The sequence below is a fragment of the Equus quagga genome, chromosome 15, assembly GCF_021613505.1.
Source record: "Equus quagga isolate Etosha38 chromosome 15, UCLA_HA_Equagga_1.0, whole genome shotgun sequence".
Classification (NCBI taxonomy): Eukaryota; Metazoa; Chordata; class Mammalia; order Perissodactyla; family Equidae; genus Equus; species Equus quagga.
The window spans coordinates 71,575,765-71,593,761 of record NC_060281.1 but is presented as its reverse complement, the minus strand read 5'-3'; the positions used below and the strand labels follow the sequence as shown (position 1 = coordinate 71,593,761).

Genomic DNA, 17,997 nt, shown 5'->3' with positions numbered 1-17,997 from the left:
ACTTCACACTAGGATGTGTACAATAAAAAAAAGAAAGGAAAAATAACAAGTGTTGGCAAGGATGTAAAGAAATTGGAACCTTCATGCATTGCTGCTGGGAATCTAACATTTTCTACAATGTAGAAAACAGTTTGGCAGTTCCTCAAAAAGATAAACACAGAATTATCATGTTAGTAATTCTACTCCTAAGTATACTCAAGAGAAATGAAAATATATATCCACACAAAAACTTGTACAGGAATAATAATAGGAGCATCTATTCATAATAGCCAAAGGATGAAAAAAACCCAATTGTCCATTAACTGATGAAGGGATAACTGACATGTAATACATCCATCTGCTGGAATATTATTCAGCCATTAAAAGGAATGAAGTAATGACACTTGCTACAACATGAATGAACCCTGAAAACATTACACTAAGTGAAGAAGCCAGACATAAAAGGCCAGATATTGTATGTTTCCATTTATATGAAATATCCAGAACAGGCAAATCTATAGAGACACTAGATTAGTGGCTGCCAGGGGCAGGAGGGCAGCGGAGATGGGGAGTGACTGCTTAATGGGTATGGGGTTTCTTTTTGATGTGATGAAAATATTCTGGAATTAGACAGTGGTGATAGCTGCAAAAACATTGTAAATATTCTAAAAACCCCTGAATTGTACACTTTAAAATGGCTAAAATAGTGAATTTTAGGTTATGTGAATTTTATCTTAATTAAGAAAAAAAGAGGAAAAAGAAACTGAGGAAGCTGATAAGGAAAACAGATTCCTAGGCTCCTCCTCTAAAGATTCTGACTGACAGGTTCAAGGCAAGGCCAGATATATGGATATTTTTTAAATCTTCCCAACAATTCTCATGCACAGTTTGGGGAACCTCTGCTTTAGCTAGGAAATTCCTCCAGTGAGTTCAAAATTTATTCATTCAATTAACATTTATTAAAAGCCTACTATGTATGGGTCCTACTAGGCACCACAGGATACAGCAGGGAAAAAACAGAGTCCCTTCTCTCATGCCTTTACATTCTACAAGAGGAGACAGAAAACCACATAAAATACAATTCAATTTCCAAAACCGTTCAACAAACACAGCTCCCTCATTTCTTTACTCATCCCCTTGTTCAATCGAGCCTAGCTCCAGCCCAGCTAGTCACTAATATGATGCAGATGTCCTCAATGGAGTGGCGAGTCCCCCTTACTAAACACAGCTCAGTAAAGCCAATGCCACTGGGAGGTGGCATGTGTCACCAAGTACACAACTCCGGACTTCCGTGGAGGGCTCTCACAAGGACACTACGTCCCCAGACTTCAATATTAAGAAGTGAAAGACCATTATTATCCTTTCAAAAACCAAAAAGTACTAACAGACTCGCCAGTTCTTGAGCACAAACCTGTGCTACAAAAACAGATCAGCTTACCTGGGCAAAAGCCAAGTTCAGCACTGTTTCGGAGGCCAAGTACTGTAGCCGGTACTCCTTGGAGAGCGCCAGAGCCTGCAGCAGCACGGGCAGCGCGATGGTGGGGGAGGAAGAGCGCCAGTACAGCTCTGCCACGGACAGCAGGACGCTGCCCGAAGAGGAAAAGACGGGATGAGAATGTGCAGCACAGAGGACCATCCATGAGAGACGCACGAGAAACCCCTTACCTGATCACCATTTCTGTATTCCTAATTTTCTGACAATGAATCAACAATTTTTGTAAAAGCTGGTGTGCCTCTGACATTTGGTTCTGAGCTTGTAGTACAACGGCTTTTCTGGTATAGAAACAAAAGAAACACAACTGGTTATGTTGATGTTTTGCAAGCGTTATAAGTATAGTCACTTTGAGGGTTAGAATCTCTATTCCCTCAATTAGACTGTAAACCTCCCAAGAGGAGGAACCGTGCCTGATATAATTTTCGTTAAAAGAAAGAAAAGGGTGTGTGTGTGTGTGTGTCTGTGTGTGTAAGCACATACATGTATACACCAACATACACACACACGCAAGAAAAAAACCTGGAATTACAGACATCAGAATGTTAGTGATTATCTTTGGGTGATACTTATTTTCTCCATTTTGCTTATCTGTATTTTCTAATTTCCTATAATAGACAGATAATAAATAGAAAAAAAGTATTTTTCCTAAGCTAAAGTTAATAAATTAATTCACACACAAAACAAATAAGAATAAACCCATTTGACAATGACTTCATTCTGGGGTTGAAGTTCTCAAAGCTTCTTACCTATAGACACCCTCTATGCTATTAAGAGCGGTGATTCCTGTAACAAGTGAATCAGCCAAATGATATTTGCCATCATTCATTGCTCTGTCAAACTGTATTTTTTGATCACACAGCATCCATAACTAATGAGAAAAAAAAACGATTAGGGACAAAAAGGCAAATGTTCTCATTATTCAACAGGGATATAAAAGTATTTTGGCTTGCTTAGCAAACATCCTTATAACAATTCACACATATCCTTTTTTTTGAGATTAAAACATTTAAAAAATATTTCAAGTATATGAACAAGCAGTGAGAATAAAATAACAAACATGTGTGCCAATCAACAACTTTGTCAAATCACAACATTTTGCTTTATTTGCTTCAGATACTATTACATGCTATTGAAGTCCTTTGCAAATTCCATTCCCCTCTTTTTCCAAAGTAAGCATTGGATTTGGTGTTTACCTTTCCCATTCATGTTTTTAACTTTTACAACATGCATACTTAAACAATATAAAGTATGATCTTGTATGTTTTTAAACTTTGTATAAATAAATAGTATCATACTGTACACATCCTTTCACAACTTGATTTTAAGCTCAAGATTATTTTTCTGGGACTTACACATGTTCATACAAGTAGTTCTAGTTCATTCCTTTTCACAATGAATATAGTTTTCAATTATATAAATATGCTACAACTTATCTATTCTTGTGTTGATGGGTATTTAGGTAGCACTGATTTTTCACTCTTCTGGAACAATGCTGCAACAAGCATTCTTGTACATCTCTCCTTGTACAAGAGTTTATCTCAGTTATACAGCAAGCAGTGGAAATGCTGGGTTGTAGGACATATGCACCTTCACGTTAATATAGTGCCCATTTGTTCTTCAAACAGGTTATACCAATTTACACTTCCCACCAGTAACGGATTACTCTTTGATCCACACCCTCACCAACAACTGGTATTGTCAGATATTTTATTTTTTATTTTTTATTTTATTTTTTTTTAAAGATTTTATTTTTTACTTTTTCTCCCAAAAGCCCCCTGGTACATAGTTGTATATTCTTCATTGTGGGTCCTTCTAGTTGTGGCATGTGGGATGCTGCCTCAGCGTGGTTTAGATGAGCAGTGCCATGTCCGCGCCCAGGATTCGAACCAACGAAACACTGGGCTGCCTGCAGCGGAGTGCGCAAACTTAACCACTCGGCCACGGGGCCAGCTCCCAGATATTTTATTTTTGGCCAATCTGATGGGTAGGAAATATCTCACCGTTGTTTTAATTTTTAATTCCCCGATCACTAGTTAGGTTGACCATCTTGTCATATATTTATGGGCCATACATGTTTTTGTTGTGAACTGCGAATTAAATTTCTTTTTTTTACTGTGCACCTTTTAAAAAAAATGGCTAGAACTGTAACCAAAAATGTCCCATCGTATTAGAACTACCACAGAACCACACCTAATTCTTTCTTCCCCACAGCATCCCTGGGTGCTATCTTCTTTTACTTTGTTTGCTAACCACCTTGCCACCTGGGTACTTGGAATTCAGATCGCAGCCTGCTGAAAAGCAACAATGAGACCCCAGCTCGGCTCCCATGCCCATGGGCTCAGACACCGAACCTAATGAGGCAGGGCCGACACCCCAGGGGAATGGCAGCCTCAGGGACCAGCAGTAGCAGATTCCCAGGCCCTGGTCTCTTCCAATATCAAATTCCCTAACCCAGTGAAGACTAAACTTGGTAAGGGAAGGAAGAGAAAGAGGGTCTTACAACAATTTTCTTGGTCTCATCAGGGCTGGAAATTGGTACAATAAGGAACAGAGGGCCTAGGACTCTTTTATAAAGTTTACTCCTGGGTACAACATCTTCCCAAGAAGTTATTCAATTCTGGGAGGAAAAGATTAGAGTTGCCAAGTAAGAGACAAAACAACAAAACTGAAACCTAATTCTTGATCTATCCAAGGACATTGATGATTTATTTCCTTATTCCCATATAGTCAGAGATACAAGGAGTACTAACTTAAGCCAGGAAGACAGGAAGAAAAGAAGTAGAGGCATTGCTCATTGTATTGCACTTTGCTTTATTGTGCTTTGCAGATAATGCATTTTTCACAAGACCCTCCACCAGCAAAAAGATGAGACTCACCGAAGGCTTGGATCATGATTAGCATTTTTAAGCAATAAAGTATTTTTTAATTAAGGTACATAGTTTTTTAGATATAATGCTAATGCACATTAATAGACTGCAGCATAGTGTAAACACAAGTTTTGTATGTGCTAGGCAACCAAAAAATTTGTGTGACTCACTTTATTTCGAACTTCGCTTTATTGCAGTGGTCTGGAATCGAACCTGCAATCTCTCCAAGGTATGCCTGTACCCTACTTTAAATCTTAGAGTTTATTTCTCAGCCTTCTTTTTTTTGATGTTATTTAGTTTCTTTCTTTCTTTTTTTGGTGAGGAAGATTGGCCCTGAGCTAACATCTGTGCCAATCTTCCTCTGTTTTGCATGTGGGACACTGCTACAGCATGGCTTGATGAGCAGTGTATAGGTCCATGCCTGGGATCCAAACCTACAAATCCTGGGCATGCGAACTTAACAACTACGCCACCAGGCCGGCCCCTCTCAGCCTTCCTGAACAGAGCTCTCAGAGTCTCATATGGACCTATGTTGACCTCACTGCACAGATGTCATAGAAAGGAACCAAGACACAACAAACTGAGGGGACTCTAAAATATTCCATTTTGACAACAATACAGTAAAAACACTCTTTTCAGAGATACATCCAATGCCACGCAAAAGGCAGTTACCTGAGCATGCTGACTATTAGGCGGGAAGCGTTCCTTCAAGTGCTTTAACACTTCCGAAGCTGCAGCGAAACAGCCCTAAATAGAAAGATGTGATCTGATTAGCACACCTGTGTTGAAACCACACCTGCTGCACCGCACACCAGATGTGATATGATTCACATGTCCTTGGTGCGGCAACCTGGAAGACACCAGGCAAAGACTGTCAAATATCCAAGGGCCGTTTTTTTAAGTTCTAATACATTTTATTTGCTTATTTAAAAAAATGTTTTTAATCATACATGTAATACATGTTCACTCTAGAAAAAAACTTACAAAATATATGTAAACAAGAAAGAGACAGATTGCTTTTTAACCCACCAAAGATAATTACAGTAATGTTTTGGCACGCATCCTTCTAGACTTCTTTTATCCACATAAATACAAAACATATAAATATTCCAAAAACAGGTCTACATACTATTTTTGTAAATTGATTATAACACTGTTTACTACATGGTAGGCTCTCAATAAATATTTTTTAAGCGAATTCAACTTGCAGTGTCAACAAATACAAATCTATATCATTATAATGTTTTATTAGGTAAATAAATTATGGTACATCAAAATAATCTCCTAGTTTGAGATATTTTGGTTGTTTCCTATTTTTTCCATTTAAAAAAATGCTACAATGAATATCTTGGTGCATATATCTTTGCATACTTGTCTAATTATTTCCTTAGGATAAAACATTACAACTAGAATTGCCGGGCCAAATGGGAGGCACTTTTAAGCCCTTTGATATATATTACTAAACTACCCTCCAGAAATGTACCAAGTACTTTCACACCAGCACTCCATGCCTTTCTCCTCCCCCAAATTTAAGCATCTTTGCCTATCTGACTGGTGAAACTGCTATTTCATTACACTGACTTGAACTTCTTTAATGACTAGATTGGAATTTTTTCATGATTTTTGGCCATTTATGTTTTTTCTGTGAATAAATGTTCATGTCTTTTTTACACTCTTATATTGTCGGAATGTTTATCTTTATCTTATTGACTCCAAAAGCTTTTCAATTTGTCCCACTCCTTTGATTAGGTAATATACCTTCTGTCTGTATTGCTCAAGGTGCAAGTGAATTTCATCTAACATAAGTGGAAATTACATTGAATTACAATAAAAGATCACTAATGTTTTTATTCTTGTGATTTTAACTGGCCAATCTTGCCAATTATTTTCATCACTGCCGTAGGGAGACGGGCACGTGGACCTACATGGGTTGTCGTCAAACATTCCGGCCAACTAGCGAGAAAAGTGCACACGCTGCAGTACTCCCCAAACCATTCCCACTGTGACCTGCCAGTCCTGAGGCTGGGAGCGGAATGATACATGACAGCCCAGAATTACGCAGAAAGAGCAAAGGCGGCTGGCTATCTCAGTACTTCCTCTGGGTTGCAGGAGGAAGCTCAGACACAGCAGTTCAGAGCCCCTAACTCCTTCATAGGTTCTCCAGAGCCCCAGTCACTGCCACGCCAAACTGCAGCATCCAGTTTGTCTGGAGATCAATTTCAGAACACAATGTGAAGCACATACAAAGGAAATCAAAGGGCAAATGGAAACTCATGATAAAGCTGCTTTCTCCACAGCTGGCCAAACTTAATTTCACAGGTGTGAGCCCAACCTGTGTAATTAAAAAGGTGACCGTCACCAGCCCAGTGAGTATATCTACACGGTTGATGTTCTAACACTAGAAACTAGGTCTTTCGAAGGCAGGTTGAGGAAAGGGGGGAAGGAATTGAACTGAAATAAAGAGGCCACTGACTATCTTCCAGCTGTGCAATTAAAAGGCTTCCTGACCCCACAACATGACTAACAAAAATGTACAACTGAAATTTCACAAGCTTGTAATCCATCATAACATTAATAAAAAAAAAAAAAAAAAAAAAAAAAGGCTTCCTGACACATCCTGGCCATCGAGCCAGGCAATGATGGGGACAGCAGGTTTTTCACATAAGCCCAGAGATGAAAAGTGGATGAAGATGGAAATATTAACATAGATCCAAAGCATGGTTAACTTTCAGGGTCTTACTCCCAGGAAAAATCAGAGAACTCTTAACAACCGACCTTGGAAAAAATTTCAAGGCTAAAGAATTGAGCCAACAGGCCAGCCCCATGGCTGAGTGGTTAAGTTCATGTGCTCCACTTTGGCAGCCCGGGGTTCACCAGTTTGGATCCCAGATGTGGACCTAGCACCGCTCATCAAGCCACACTGTGGAGGCATCCCACAAGGAGGAACTAGAATGACGTGCAACTAGAATACACAACTAGGTACTGGGGCTTTGGGGAGAAGAAGAAGAAAAAAAAAAAAAACCATAAGATTAAAGAAAAAAAAAAGAATTGAGCCAAGACAAGATTTCTGTCAAGTAGTTTTCCATGCCAGTAGGAAAGAAAATCAATTCTATCCTACATGACTCAAAGAAAACTAAAGGAAAGTTATTCCACTGTTTAAGGGTGGGGTCAGTTGGGAGAATCCTACTTCAAAAAGCCACACGGAGACACTTTAAATGGGTGAACTGTATGGCGTGTGCATTGTATCTCAATAAACTTATTGGGGTAAAAAAGTCACATAGGGCTCACAGCAAATATCCAACTGAGTGTTCACTGACTCTTTTGTTATCAACTGCTCCACTTAACCACGGAGCCAGAAGAGGGAAAGAAGCAATGTTAAAGAGGTTCCAGTGCCATTAAGAGGGGAAAAAAACAAGAAAGTGATGAGCATGCAACATTTCTGGAGGAAAGCAAACAGCAAGTGCAGCTGGCCTACTGTTCGACGTCAGAAAGCTTGGCCATGCTTCCCAGGTACAGGAAGAAAGCGGCTGATGATGGCGCACACAGAACCCAGCAGCTAGAGCCAGCCATCCCCTTGGTTTACACAGCTACCTAATGGACTGTAAAATGCTAAAATAGGGTTAGCAGAGGGAGGTATTTATAGACTTCTGAGAGGGGTAGAAACCACCCAAAGATCTTTAGGCTGCAGATTACGGAATATTGAGTGTTATGACGCAACCTAACCATCATCATTGTACCACAAAAAGGTGGAGAGAAATAATTTGATCAAGGAAATGTACTTACAGCCAAAGCTGTAGTGAGACAGAGGGCTTTAGGTAAGAGGTTTCCCTGACCTCTTTCCGTGAAAGAAGATAATTCTGAGTGAAGGAGAAAGACTAGAGCAGCATGAGAGCTGTGGTTTTTCGTTTTATTTTTTGAGGAAGGTTAGCCCTGAGCTAACATCTCTGCCAATCCTCCTCTTTTTGCTGAGGAAGACTGGCCCTGAGCTAACATCCGTGCCCATTTTCCTCCACTTTATATGCTGGACGCCTATGACAGCATGGCTTGCCAAGCGGTGCCATGTCCACACCCAGGATCTGAACAAGCGAACCCCAGGCTGCCAAAGCAGAACGTGCGAACTTAACCACTGCACCACCGGGCTGGGCCCTGAGAGCTGTTTTAATCAATCCCCTCCAAAGAGAATCAGGTAAAATTACTTGGGCTATAAATCAAAGTTATGTCCAATTCCACTGTCCTTCTTTGGAGTCAATCAGACTCGGGCTGGAGACCTAAGTGGCACTTACTGCTTATGGGTATAGGGCTTAGCTACCTGGATCTCTGTTTCTTGTTCTGTAAAACAGGGATAATGATGAAGGTGACCTCAGGGGCTATGGTGAGGATTCAGTAAGATAATACACGTAAAACACTGAGCACAGGGCCTGGCCCAGAATAAATGTACAACGAGCATGAGCTATGATCATTTTAGCTATACTTTTATTATGTTCTCCCCTTTCCTATAAACATACACAGCTCTATTACCTTAAATTTCAAAGATCCTTCTTTATTCTACACGTTACATGGAAACAGCTGACCTCTTATTCCCTTCACTGATGCCCAAAGGGATCCAAGTTCAACAAACTTTGCAGACTCTACACCCAGTCCATTTCCATTGGTGGGATTGCACCTCTTCAGCCACCTGCATCCAATCAGACCTGTCCTAGACATGTCCAGTGCTTTTCTCAAGCTCTAGAGGGAAGAAATGGTGGAGCCTCCATTGCTCCAGAAGCACACTGGCCCGGCCACCCGCCTACCTGCTCCGCGTGCAGCTCTGCAAGGTGGCAGAGCGCAACGGCAAATGACTCGGTGTTGTTCTGCTGCACGCCCGCGTTCACCGATTCCAGGCTGTTCATGCTCAGCAACATCTGGGCTTGCTGCAGTGCCATGGTGCTGGGTGAGGAGACGGAACAGGAATCCCCTTCAGTCCACAGACCCAGGCTACCCTCAGCCACACCCTACAGCTATCTTGAGTGGAAACTGACGGAAGTTAGGCTCCGGCTTTGTCAGAAAGCTGCCTCCCAGCGCCGGTTCCCCACCCTCAGAACAGGCAGGGTGGAAAAGATCCTGGGTGTGCAGCCTTAAAGGAAATGTAGCAGCTACAGCACAACCAGGAGCTCCAAGCTCCAGACGCCCCCCGCTGCCTCTAATTCTCCCTGTGGTCACGGGTAAATTAGTTTTCATGGGTAAATTCAGACCGGATGCCATCCTGGCACCAGATGCTCTGGCAGTGTAAGCAGCAGCCAGGGTCTGCAGCTGTTTCAGACCAAATAATGCCAAAAAATTATCTCAAGTACAAAAACAAGACTTGTAAAATAGGCATTTCCTTTCATTATTGAATTCCTAGGAACAGCAGACTGTCTAGGTGAGAGGTCAGGTAGTGACAGGGCTCCAGGATTAAAACTCTGGTTCAGAAGCTTACTTCCAAGCTAAAGGAGGCTAAATGGAAACTAAACATGAGGTTGCAGATATCCCCTAGAACACACCTTGGCTAACTGGGAGCGACTTTCTTTACATAATAGCTTTGGGGTTCAGGGGGTGCTCCACTTGAGCGACCATGGCCCATGCCTCCTGCAAACGAGAAGAGAGGTTCCTGTCTGAGACCACTCAGGCACAGCGCCTGGAGTCAGAGAACCTGGGTTTGCATCCTGGTTCTGTCACTGTTAACTCATTTGTGATCTTGGGCAGATCAGATGTGTGCGCCCTGGTTTACGAATCTTAGAATGGACATCAGCCACCAGTCTGCGCCCTGGTTTACGAATCTTAGAATGGACATCAGCCACCAGTCACCGCACAGAGCAGTTGGGAGGAGTAAATAAGAATGGGCACAGGAAAAAACTTTGTAAAGTCTGAGCAAAGTACAGAATGACTTTAAGCTGGAAAGCATTGTCTTTAATCCCCTGCACAAACAACTTCCATCAAAGGAGGAAAGACTGTCCGTTTGGCCTTCATAGAACCAGTTTATTAGCTTCTGCTCATCTCTACAAGGATTCACGCCCCCACAGCCTTCACAGTCTGCTTGAAGACCCACCTGCGGCCATAGAGCCTCCAGATGGCCGTTTTCTGTGCGATACTGATATCGATGAGCTCTGACAGGCTGTGTTTCCAATGTAGGAGGTCGGAGTCCTTTAGGGCATCCATAAGTTTGTTTGCTGTCTTCCCAGCAAAAGCCCTCTGCTGAACGAGGGACTGTATTCCCAGGGAGGCGAGGTACTAAGGGGACAGACATATCCACTCAGGACAGAGATTACATGACAGAATTTGTTGTGCTCTTCAGAAATCTGGCCTAGTTCACATTCCAGCACATGTACAGTGACAGCACTATCTACAAGGAAAGTACCAACCGCCTGCCCCTGCCCCTGACCCATACGAGGCATGTTCCTGAAAAACTAGGGGTGGGAGAGGCTAATGGTACACCGAGAAGAGCCAGGGCTTCGACATTGATGGACCTGGACTTACACACTGCCTCTGCTGCTACTGTGTCACTTAGCTTCTTAGCCAAGCTTCAGCTTGCTCATCTGTAAAATGGGCATCAAACCCATCGTAAAGAATTACTGTAAGGATTAAAATGAAATCGTATATGGCAAACAGTGCTGGGCACATTATGTAGTAGGGGATTTTAAAACGATGCCTGTTATGAGCATAGTTATCTTTTCATTAACTTCTGGTATAATTCTCAAGGATGAAAGCTCAATTAAAAAAAGTCAGCTTAAATCCATAATAAAAATTGTTCTTAAGAAATCTACCATTTATTTTAAGGAGCCACTTACTTTTGTTGTTAGGATCAATTCTGTACATGTAAGTTTCCTTTCCCAGAAATGAGTCAAATGGACAATTTACAGATTTAAAAAGCATATACATTAAATTATTAGACACATTATTTTCGATCTTACTGGACTCTGTTGCAAACTTTATGAGACAGAATGCTTAAGCAGTTCCACTGTCAATGGTTAAGTTTTCAGCAGACGTTTTTGAGACAGAACAAGGTTCTTTGAGCAACAATAATCCAGATTCCAACAGTCATTACTACTTCATGTGTGGAGACTATGCCCTTTCAATGCCCCCCAGTACGTGTCACTGAGGATTATAATTCAGGTCCTTCCCTGTCACTCAAATGAGAAAGGACAAATCTGCCCATCTGGTTTACTGGTTCCTGGCTTTGTTTATTGTTTAAAACAAGGATCAGCAAACTTGTTCTATAAAGGGCCAGACAGTAAATAATTTAGGTTAGCAGGGTCACATTTGGTCTCTGTTGCATATTCCTCTTTGTTGTTTTTTTCCCCCAACTATTTAAAAATGTAAAGCCCCTTCTTAGCTTGAGGGCCATACATGAGCGGGAGTGAGCCAGATCTGGCCCACGGGCTGTAGAGTTTGCCAATCCCTGGTTTAAAAATGAGCCTTTCTTAAATTTTTCTAAGTGAATATGTGGAAGTTAATGTTGATCAATAAACTAAACAAAGATCTCATTAAAATGATAAATGCAACTTTCACAGATGTTATTAGGATAAAGGGAACAGGGAGAAACCTATCAAAGGAATTCAGTGGTTTGATTAATAATTAAGGTCACATGAAACTACCAAGAATTAAAAACCACACCATTTATTTAAACAATCTCACAGAAAGATGAGCCTTACCGGTAACCCAAAATGGACTGCTTTCTTCACAGAATGCTCTAGCAGAACATAGCTATCGGATCTCTTCTGCCCCAGCACATAAAGCCAGCTCTGACAAGAGAAAGCATCAAAATATTCCATGATGATGGCTAATGTTCTACTGAAATATCAGTGTGGTTGTAAGGAGGAATTAACAAGGGACAAAATAAATCCTCTGAAATATGCTTTCACAAATTATGAACCTAAATGAAACCCATCAAACATTAAAACTATCAGACTGAAATAAACAAGCCATTGATCTTCTTCACCTCTGACAGCAGTGAGTGGCAAGGGTTCCAGAAAAAAAGCACGAAGCCCCGATATGGCTTGTAATTGAGAAAGCAAGATTCTCAGGTGATGGTTGAGTTGTGTTCTGCTTGTGCTTGGTGTTTATGCCTCCACAGAACAACATCTCATGCAGTTACTAGGTGTTGGATACCCCTTCTGTTAGTGCTAATGTTTAATATGGTAGTTTTGCGTGGCAAGTTGCTTTAAAATTTGTAGAGAAGAAATGCCCCCAGTGCAAAACAGATGTCAAGAATGAAGAAAGATAGGGGCCGGCCCCGTAGCCAAGTGGTTAAGTTCGTGCGCTCCACTACAGCGGCCCAGGGTTTCACCAGTTCAAATCCTGGACACCGACATGGCACTGCTCATTGGGCCACGCTGAGGCAGCGTCCAACATGCCACAACTGGAAGGACCCACAACTAAAAATACACAACTATGTACCAGGTGGCTTTGGGAGAAAAAGGAAAAATAAAATAAAATAAAAAGAATTAAGAAAGATAAATAAATATGGGTTGCTTTTCCTTAATTCCCACGACCATTTAACTAATTTGCCATCACTGCTAAGAAGCCTCCAGCTGCAAAATAACTCAGTACAAATGGGGCCTTCCAAAGGCCAATTCAACCCATAGGCACAATTTCCAAGACAGGAGGGTGGCCTCACCAAGCAATGCTGGAGACACACGTGATCGTTGGACTCCTGGGCAATCCTAATAGCCTCCTGCAGGGCGAGCTCTGCCTGTTGACTAACGACAGATGGAACATTAATCTCTCATTAACAACCACAAACACGCGCAAGCGACGGTAACAGGGAGTCATCGGTAGCCTAATTCACCAGGGTGTAGGCCTCTGGGTTGGAAGTTGTAACTGTGGGCTTATTCCCTCAGAGGCACTCCCCTCCCCAGCAGCGAGAAACATCAACAGTGGAGACAGAGAACATGTCCCTTCTAAGGTGCGTTTCTACTGAAAGGGGCATGCAGTAATGGCTCTCCTTGATCTCAGCCCCTAAGATTTTTATTTTAGTTGTCTATCACTGAGGGGAAGGGCAGGAGAGGAGACCGTATTTTACTTTTCATTGCTTTCCTTTCTGCATTATTTAAATTTCTTTTAACTGTGGCATTTGACACTTTTATAATTTTTTCAAAACTAGTTGTATAAAGTAGCTTGAGGATATCCATTTCAAAGATTTTTTTTCTGCTCATGTGGTTCCCCTCTATCTGGAATGTCTCCCCCAGCCTCTCAACTTCCATGGAAATTCAGCCAACTATTCTTGGCCCCACTTAGCCCTCACTTCTGCAAATGCCCCAGAAATGCTATGTGTACCCCACCTTATGGTGCTTAATTAAATACTACTGTGTATCACCTCCTATTTATTTAATCTGTGTTAATTTTATTTCTTCAACTAGGTTATAAACCTGTAGAGGTCACGGGCGATGCCTGAAACTTTGGGTTTCCCAGTGGCAAGTTAGAGAATAGTAGTCCTATTAATGCTGGGTCACTGAGAATCTCAAATAGAACCAGAAATTCTATGGGTATCACTTATTTAGGGAAAAATTTACATAACAAATTTTCTTTCAATACAAGCAACAGCCTCACACAATTTTCTCTTTTTTAGGAAGATTAGCCCTGAGCTAACATTTGCTGTCAATCCTCCTCTTTTTTGCTGAGGAAGACTGGCCCTGAGCTAACACCTGTGCCCATCTTCCTCTATTTTGTATGTGGGACGCCTGTCACAGCATGGGTTGATAAGTGGCGCGTAGGTCCACGCCTGGGATCTGAACTGGTGAACCCCAGGCTCCTGAAGCGGAACACATGAACTTAACCACTATGCCACTGGGCTGGTCCCCTCACACAATTAATTTTAATTGGGGAGAGCCAAACTGTTCCTCAGTAACTACTTGTTTGAATAAAGAAACAAGATATTTTACCTATTTTACATTTCTTTTAATGCTGAGATGCACCAGAACATAAGCCACTTGAGGGCAGGAAAAATATCTTCACACACAGGCCTTCAATAAATATCAGTTGATTTAACTTTATTAAAAATCTGATGACCAAATAGATAATCTTATGTTTAGAAAAAAGGCTTTTAGGATAGTTGTACAGACAGTATGCCAAAACAGGACTAAAGAGATTATTTTTCCAACGTAGGAAGAAATGGTAGACTACCAACACAGAAACTTCAAGAAAGTCAGGCAAATCTTTGAAGGACCTTATGGTTTTCCATTACTGCTAACTGGAAAAGCCTCTGAGAAAAATTTTCAGTACAAGAGCAGGAGGCAAAATGATTGTCATATCTGGAATGCACTGGCTATCTACTCTTTTCAAAATGCCAGAGTAGAAAGGTCTGTACCCTCTAAACAATGGCTTACCTATATCATTCAGGGTAAAAGCCAAAGTCCTTAACTAGGCCTACAGGACCCTAAATGCTGACCCCTGCCACCTCTATGACCTCATTCTCTTCTATTCCCCCCTTACTTATAGCACTCTAACCACAACACTTGCTCCTCCTCATATATAGCAAGTAAATCCCTGCCTCAGGGCCTTTGCACTTGTTGTTCTAGCGGATTAGAACACTCTTCCTCCACATACACACAGAGACTACTCACTCCCTCAAATCCTTAAAATCTCTATTCAAATATTAAGATGGCAGAGGTTAGGGAGGGCTGAACTGCCCCCTTAACATTGAAACCAATTTCAATGTTAAAGAGATTTACCAATTGAGGAGTGAGTGATCTATGCGCAAAGCTGGAGGAAGCGTGCTACTTATGAAAACAACAGCACTCCCCATCATCACTCTCTAAGCCCCCATCCCAACCTGTCACCACCTGAGACAACTGTGTTCAGTGCTGTTTATTGTTTATCTCCCTGGCTGTGAGATCCATGAGAACAGAGTTTTTTCCTTCTTTTTTCACTACTGTATCCCCAGAACCTAGAAGAGTGCCTCGTACACAGTAGATAGTCAATAAACAGCTATAAAGATTTTTAAGAACCCTCTACAATTTTGCTAGCTAAGTGACAGAGATTTACACAGGCCCATAGCTTCAGGACTAAAAAAAAGAAGCCTGGACCTGAGTAAATCAGGAATTAATTAGTAATTAATTCCATACAGTTAGCTGCCTATCTATTGATAACGTTGTAAACATAAAGAAATTCTGTACATCAACAGATTATTTGTATCTAGAAGGCTGTATACAAATTTCCAAACCCTAGAACAAGCTGTTTGTAACAGAGAAATAGGTTATTAGTGAATATTACAAATGGCTTTGCTCCTCATTATGAGTACATAAAAAATGAAAGGCCATGATCAAAGGGGTTATTAAAGCTGGGCAGACAAAAAGAAGTTGACTATTAAAAGATAACATGGGGGGTTAGCCCCGGTAGCCTAGTGGTTAAGTTCGGTGCACTCTGCTTCAGCGGCCCAGGTTTGGTTCTTGGGCTCGGACCTAGACAACTCGCCTGTCAGTGACCAAGCTGTGGCAGTGGCTCACATACAGAAAAGCGGAAGACGGGCAACAGATGTTAGCTCAGGGCAAACCTTCCTCAGCAAAAAAAAAAAAAAAAGAGAGAGAGAGAGAAATAATACAGAATCTCACAAAATCATGGAGTTTTGGAGTAGCCTTAAACATTTTTTGTCACAAGCATCAATCTGACCCTTGAATTCCTTTAATGACGCCCCTGCTGTAGGCCTGAGCACTCCACTGACACCCTCCTCTGATAGGTCTATACAAGGAAACTTCTTCCTTGTAAAGAACAAAAACGTTTTGCCCTTTAACTTGCACTCACGAGCTCTCCACCTTCTCTAGTAGTCACATCCTCCACTAATCCAAGCACTTTTCACATGACCTTTGACCTCAGGAAGATGTCAAACACATGCTGTGCTAAATCATTTATTCTCTAGGCTAAGCGTGCTCACGTCCTTCCCACACTATCCACGTGACCTGACTGTGAATGCCTCCAACAACACTATTTCCCACACAAGCGCCAGCTTGTCCACGTCTCTTTCAAAATGTGACAGCCGGGTGTTGCTCGGCCCAGACAGCAAGGGGCAGAAGTTCCAATTCTCGAACTTTAGACACTATGCTTCCACTAATACACGCCAGAGTCTATTCAAAGATGCCTGTAGCAGCCACATTTCTCTCAAATGGGAAAAAGCCACTGGGGGAGGGGGAGAGAGACTCTTTCAATTAGTAATTTCCTACCTTTTCATCATTATTCATATTACTTCATTGTTTTCAAAATAGCCTCCATATTTTGAAAGTTTTTATCCACTTAGCTTTACTTCCTAAACAATAATTGGTCAATTTTCCTATTTTGAGTTATTAAAATCATAGGCATATCTCAGCGACGGGAGAAGCCAGTGTCACCTCACGGAGCCGCCTGAATTCTGTCCACAAGTGCAAACAAGTGACTTTCAGTAAACTGTTTGGTCTTTCACCCAGTAAAGGCACAACTTCCTTCTGGCTTTTCAAAATACTCAAAACAGCTTTTACATCCCCATTATTACCTCAGAAAAATCCTTCTGGGAATCTCTGCCCTAATGACCTAATTTCCTTTTAATTCAATGGCTACTGTTCTTAGAAGTAATGAAAGAAAGAGGCCACGAACTAAGAGAGCAATGCTAACTCGAGACAGCAGGGGGCAGACCACTCAGGCAGAAGGTTTTCACGAACTCTCATCCAGTGCAGAAAAGCTTCCCTCTTTGGAAGTTATGGACAAGCCCAGCTTGAACAGTCTCTTTCTTTCTTTTCTTCTTCTTTTTCTTAATACAGCATTTTTTAAAAAATGCATCTCAATTACCACTTGAGAGTGAAACATAAACTTACTAGTGGCCGAAGCGGCAGTGCAGGGCGGCCAGGTTCAGGGCGGCGTATCTCAAGCTCCTGCCGTAGCCCTCTTCCCCGTTACTTTTGCTTTCGGCTCCAGTAAGAATCAGGCGGTCGAAATAATGAAGGAGGCTGTGTGTTGAACTGAAAACATCTTGGACCCGGAGGTTGTTTAAGTAGCTGAGGTAGTGCTAAAACAGAAACAAGCACCGTCTTCAAGTGTCGTGCTAAGACTAATGCAGAGAATTCCACGGGCTGCAAAACCCCGTGCATCCCCCACCCTTCTAGCAGGATGGTCATAGTTTAGCTTAATCTCTTCTCCCCAGGCAGAATACAACAGGTTCAGGATACACTGGTTTGTCCCCTCGCCAGGGAGTCCCCAAATGAAAAACGGGAGTTCCATTAGTATTTGTGCCAGTGTTTATCCTAAATATACATCCGCTATGCCACTAATGATGTTCAGACCCATGGGTGAGAAAGGGTGGAGGGGGAAACTCAGCTAGCTCAGCTATTAAGGAATATTGCGAGTTCAGAAGTAAAGATTTTAAAACCTGAATCACATAAAAATTACAAAATTAATTTTTCTGAATGTCCAAGTTAAAAAACAGTGAGATTTTTACCAGTTTACTAAGTTATCTTGTACTTTGACATTCTTTTCATTTTGTTTGATTCACTGTTGAACTTCCCTCCAGAAAGCAGATCACAGTTACTAAGAAGCAAAACAGATACATTTCTAGAGGTGAACAAAGTCAGATGTCAAATCCAGGTACTATTAAGGAAGTTTTCAAGGGGCCGGCCCAGTGGCGCAGTGGTTAAGTGCACACGTTCCGCTTTGGCGGCCCGGGGTTCAGCGGTTCAGATC

At 41.6% G+C, this 17,997-nt stretch overlaps 1 protein-coding gene across 1 annotated transcript in view; it reads right to left on the bottom strand.

Annotated features, from left to right (window-relative positions):
* ANAPC5 (anaphase promoting complex subunit 5) overlaps positions 1 to 17,997 on the bottom strand; it is a 38,172-nt gene that overhangs the window by 5,365 nt on the left and 14,810 nt on the right. Inside the window, exons 7-15 of the mRNA XM_046641085.1 lie at positions 17,136 to 17,326; positions 12,974 to 13,055; positions 12,009 to 12,098; positions 10,406 to 10,587; positions 9,132 to 9,267; positions 5,014 to 5,088; positions 2,221 to 2,342; positions 1,645 to 1,752; positions 1,418 to 1,565 (exon numbers count right to left, since the gene is read on the bottom strand). Coding sequence (XP_046497041.1) covers positions 1,418 to 1,565; positions 1,645 to 1,752; positions 2,221 to 2,342; positions 5,014 to 5,088; positions 9,132 to 9,267; positions 10,406 to 10,587; positions 12,009 to 12,098; positions 12,974 to 13,055; positions 17,136 to 17,326 — 1,134 coding nt within the window. The remainder of the gene's footprint in view (positions 1 to 1,417; positions 1,566 to 1,644; positions 1,753 to 2,220; positions 2,343 to 5,013; positions 5,089 to 9,131; positions 9,268 to 10,405; positions 10,588 to 12,008; positions 12,099 to 12,973; positions 13,056 to 17,135; positions 17,327 to 17,997) is intronic.